Source organism: Triticum dicoccoides, chromosome 7A (assembly GCF_002162155.2).
Source record: "Triticum dicoccoides isolate Atlit2015 ecotype Zavitan chromosome 7A, WEW_v2.0, whole genome shotgun sequence".
Classification (NCBI taxonomy): Eukaryota; Viridiplantae; Streptophyta; class Magnoliopsida; order Poales; family Poaceae; genus Triticum; species Triticum dicoccoides.
In genome coordinates, this window is record NC_041392.1 from 140,697,044 (window position 1) to 140,702,191 (window position 5,148).

At 48.4% G+C, this 5,148-nt stretch overlaps 1 protein-coding gene across 1 annotated transcript in view; it reads right to left on the reverse strand.

Moving 5' to 3' along the window:
• Positions 1 to 4,408: 4,408 nt before the first annotated feature.
• LOC119333295 (serine/threonine-protein phosphatase 2A activator-like) overlaps positions 4,409 to 5,148 on the reverse strand; it is a 1,388-nt gene continuing 648 nt past the window's right edge. The window contains exon 2 of the mRNA XM_037606234.1: positions 4,409 to 5,145. Coding sequence (XP_037462131.1) covers positions 4,409 to 5,145 — 737 coding nt within the window. The remainder of the gene's footprint in view (positions 5,146 to 5,148) is intronic.

The window sequence follows — 5,148 nt, forward strand, 5'->3', positions numbered from 1 at the left end:
TACGATGCAGTGACAACAGTACGTCCGTACATGTACAACTGCGGTGATCAAGTAGAGACATACTGTAAACGTACAAGGGTAGCCCCAACAGTAGAGTTGTGAACGTACACGGGTGGCCCTTACCAAGATGTACCAACAGTAGTTTTGTAAAGGTACACGGGTGGTCCTTACCAAGACGTACCAACAGTATTTTTGTACTTTCGACATCTGAAAGATTTCTATGATTACGAAAAGAGCTAAAATGTGCTCTCTCATAAACCCAAGCAACGGAAATCCATCTCAAGTGGAACTGCAATTACTGGTCGGTTGATTATTATTTTTAACGTCAGTTAATTGGCACAAAAAAAGGTTCCCACATTATACTGAATGTTTCTCTCTATTACATATCACGAAAAGTCTACCTTCCGTTGCTCCAGTATAATAAAGGGTACTGTGAGTCGTGAGGATTGAGAGTGGCATTTTGTTGTTGTGATTGTGAAGCTAAGTAATTTTCACCGGTGATGCGTATTAATATTTTCACACAACCTATGTTACACTGAGTCATTGACCACATCAGAGAATGTGATACACAATCTTAGTGGTCTGCTTTTGTCATCTGTCTACTGAAGCAGACCCTAAGCGTACCAATGTGCAATATATGCATCCCAGTTAAAAGGATGCATACCAGTACTGAAGAATGCAAAATCTGCAGAAAACCAGGGCGTGTGTGTGCACAAGTGTGTGTGTGGTAATGCAACAACACAATCAGAGAACAATGTATCACATTCACCTACAGCATCAAAATGGATGTATATAGACAAATTCACTGACAAAGATCAACTCTTGCATCAACTGATATACTGACTGTCAGAACTCAGAAATAGCCCTTTCGAGAAAACAGACTAAAACAAAAACTAACCCGTACAGGAAATTGGTGTTCAGAATGCACAAAATGCAAAATCATACCATGAAATGATTGATCTTGATGTCATGAGAAGAATGTGAATGCAATCGAGGATATCAGCGTGGAGTTCCAAGACGGAGGGCAATGCTAAGATTATTCAATTATTTTCTTTGTTTGTTGTACTGACTCATATCATCAACTTCAGTTCAGCACGTGCTAAAAGAGCATCTGGACATTGATAGCTAGCTGATATCTTCTTTCCTCATGCTAGGAGAGATATTTACATTAAGGCTTAGTTTGGTATTTGCCGTGGCTTATAATCCACGGTCATAGCATTTTCTTTATAACCACAAGAAAAAAGTCCATTTTACTACCCTGAACAAAGTTGGTGGTTCACATTACCCCCCGATTTATTTTTCTGCTCGTTTCACCCCCTAGACAAAACCCATACCGGACAAAAGACCCCCCCCCCCCTGGGTGGTTTGTGTCAACTTGCAGCTGACGTGGCACTGGTCAATGGTGGTTTTGACCTGCGGGTGGGGCCCACTTGTCATCTGAAACAGGAAATTAGCGTGTGTAATTTGACGTAGGCCCACTTGTCATCCTACCATCTCTCTTTTATCCCGTTCTCTGGCATTCCGCCGAGCACTTCATGAGCTCATCGGAGAGCTCGTTGTTGGCGGCGTCAAGATCAGGAAGGCGGACTGCGGGGGAGGCCGGTTCAGGAGACCTGCGTGCGAGGAAGCAGGACGAGGGGTCGATGCAGAACGCCGACGCGTAGAACTCCTGTATCTTCGAGGGGCCGAGGCGCGAGGCCGACGTGACCCCGGCGGTACAGCTGCACATCGGCGATGCGCTCTGGACAAGGCAGCGGAGTTTGATGCAGCGCTGTGTCTCAAGCCGCTGTCACCTGCTGCACTGCTGCTCGCCCCAACGCTTTTTTTCTTTCAAATCCGCATCGGCTACCAGCGTCAGCACGGCGATGCCGGCCTTGGGCGGCACTGGAGAGGCGAGCGGGGAATGATGGGAGGTCGAGGAGGACGGGAAGATCCCGCAGGAGATGCAAGGCGGAGAGATGGGTGCAGGGGATGTACGGGGACGACGGGATGGTCGCCGGAGGCGGCGGCCATAGCGTGGCATCGGGGCAAGGTGGCTCGAGGCCGAATGGGTTGACGGGTACTTGTCTGGAAGCTGCGCGAGGTCAAGGCAGAGCTTATGGTGGAAGAAGAGCCGCTGGGCTAGCCAGAGTGGAGCGCATCGACGACGAGGACGTCGGTCGAAGCCGAGGAAGAACAGTACATGTGCATCGCATCTGGGGCATCCGGTGCCAATTCCTCCCACGGGGATTCTGGGCGTGCATGCGGCCGTGCTCGAGCCGCGGCGCCGGGCCACCACCCGCTCGGCCTGCCGCGCCCTCCACCGCCCCGGCGCACCACCTCGAGCCGAGGAAGAACAGGACGCGTGCGTCGCGTCTGGGGCTTCCTGCACAGATTCCTTCCGCATGGAGTCTGCGCGTGCATGCGGCCGTGCTTGAGCTGCCGCGCCGCGGCACCAGCCGCTCGGCCCACCGCGCCCTCTGCCGCCCCGGCGCACCACCACGAGCCCACTAGTCAAATACAACCTTTGACCAGCAGGTAAACCAGCCAGGGGGTCTTTTGTCCGGTATGGGTTTGTCTAGGGGGTGAAACGAGCAGAAAAATAGATCGGGGGATAATGTGAACCACCAACTTTGTTCAGGGTAGTAAAATGGACTTTTTTCTAACCACAACAGCGAAATTATACTGCTCTCTCAACAGAAATAGTCTACATCAATGTATCCAAAGTTCCATTAGTGTTGAAAAACGTCTTACATTATGGGACGGAGGGAGTAGATGAGAGTTTTCAAAAGACTGGGGGAGAACAGAACTTTTCCGGTCAACTTTTTTGTATCATAAAAGTAATAAATGTAGCCTGAAAAAGAGCAGAAATTTTAGCATGGTGACAGAGTTAGCTACTGAAACAAAGGTTGCATCAGCTTACAGGTAGGGAAGAGAACGGTAGGACCTGAGTGCTGCCACATTTGTTTTCATATTTTTTCTAGAAGTGGAAATGAATACAAAAATCCCGGGAATGTATACGGAAACAGATACTACCAAAAATGAATACAAAGGAAACACGGTGCGGACGTGGATACAAAACCAGATGTTCGCCGGAACTAAAAGACCCTTGATCAATTGAGAAAAAACACAAGCAAACTGGCGAACTATTTCAATTTATATGACTACTACAAGCAAAGATCTCCTAAACCAGCCACACCCCATTGAGTCTGTTATGCTCAATCTAGTGGCTGTTTTGTATTGTTTTCTTCTTTTTTGCTGGAACCTTCAATCTAATAAGGTCTGGCCTTCAACCTGCTACTTTCTGGTTTCGTTGCTATCAATGGAACCAGGGGGTTCTTGGGCTGCCCTGTTTGTCTAAAAAAAACCATGGAAGCACCTATATACTGCAGCGAAGATGGGTAGGAGGCGTGTGGGCTGGCTTGCTGGGGATAGTGAAATGTAGAAGGGGATTAAGTTAGGTACTAATATGGGTTTTATTGAGTGCTGAACTGAGTGACGTAGCCATGGAAAAAGGGAAAGTTCTGTATTTACGGAAACGGAATTTCCGTTTCCAAGGCTGTTCAGCCGGAAAACGCCATTCCGTTTCCATTTCTGTTCCCGCTTCTGCATTTCCTCTCCATTTCCATTTTTCCGTCAAAAATCCGGAAAGTTTTGGCTCCGGTCATCCCTACTTACAGGGCTCCAAGGGAATTTTCTCTACTTCCAAGAGTGCAATCCATCCAAAGAATCACGAAGTCTGCTGGACTAACAGAATCACTTTTCCAGACATGTTTTAGGTTTTAACGAATAAAAACATGTTGACACATTTTCATTCTTGCTGTAGTCTGACAATCATATCCATAGGTTTGCATGACCAATGACTTGGAACTAATTTGTCAAATACGCCCTAACATAGATTAAAAGTCAAATCAGCATTGGATCAACTGAGGTTTATCCACTTTAATAAGATGGTTTCAATGTGGAAATAGCGTAATATTACAGCACGTGCGCACAACAATTTGTATTCCAACCTAACACGTACAGAAACAATTTCATGCAAGTTCTTGCAGGTCTTAAAAACTTTCTGTAGCACTTTGCTCTTACTAATATTATAGCACTCAAATCTGCATAAGGATCCAATCTGTTAAGAGTTCCCAATATGGCTGATATTCAGTAGGGGGGCAAATAGTTGTCACGTAATCCCATGTTGTACATCAGCCTGTAAATGTCTTCCTTCTACCATTCTACGTTTTACGGCTATGGAATGGAGTCCCTTACTAGAACTAGCTTGGCTCTGAAAATCATTGTGCTACTTTGAAGCTTACTTGGGAGAGAAACTGAAGCACTAACTATTCCCTCATCTATTTCCTAGATAGGTGATTCACATATCAACTAACAGGATCAAATAGTTTGCATCAGATAAAATTACACCATGATTAAAGAGTGTTCAGGATCCATACCATTTGATAAGTGAGCCAAAGAGGAAATGCTGCATGATGGGCACCTTCTCAAGCACTTCAGCCTTGTACATCTTGAGCAGCCCACTGTTCACCTTCTTCCAGTTCGGCACCGCGCTGATATCATCCAACATCGGTGAATGCTCCGCAAAGGGCCCCTTCTTCACTTTTTTCACATACATGACGCACGCCAGGTACATGTACTCCTTCGAGAAGTTCTCCAAGATATCCGGGTTGTGGATCGACTTGGGTTTCATGTACTTGTGATCAATCAGTTGTGCAGCCCCAAACACAAAGGGCAGGAAATGGTAATCATCTAGCCCCCAGACGCCGTGCGAGCCCGCAGGCTCCAGCAGGTACGTGTCCTGCAGCGTGCGCATGAGGTCGAGGTAGGAAGCAAACACCCGTAGCACGACGGCGGGGTAATCGGGCTCGGTGATGAGCCCGAGCCGGGCCAGGCAGTAGAGGAAGGCGGCGAAGTTGGTCTCGTGCCCCGTGCCGTAGTCGATGCGGGTGCCGTTGCCGAAGGAGTCGAGGAGGTACGGCGCGAGCTCGACCTCGGCGCCGGCCAGGTCCGAGGGGGACGCGGCGGTGGCTGTGATGGGGGCGATCAGCTCGTTGACGGAGTCGCCGAGCTTCTCGTGCCAGAGGCGGAAGGCGGGGTTCCCGTAGCGGGAGCTGTGCGGGAACGGCGGGGTGGAGGCGACGAAGGCGGAGAGCGCGGAGATGA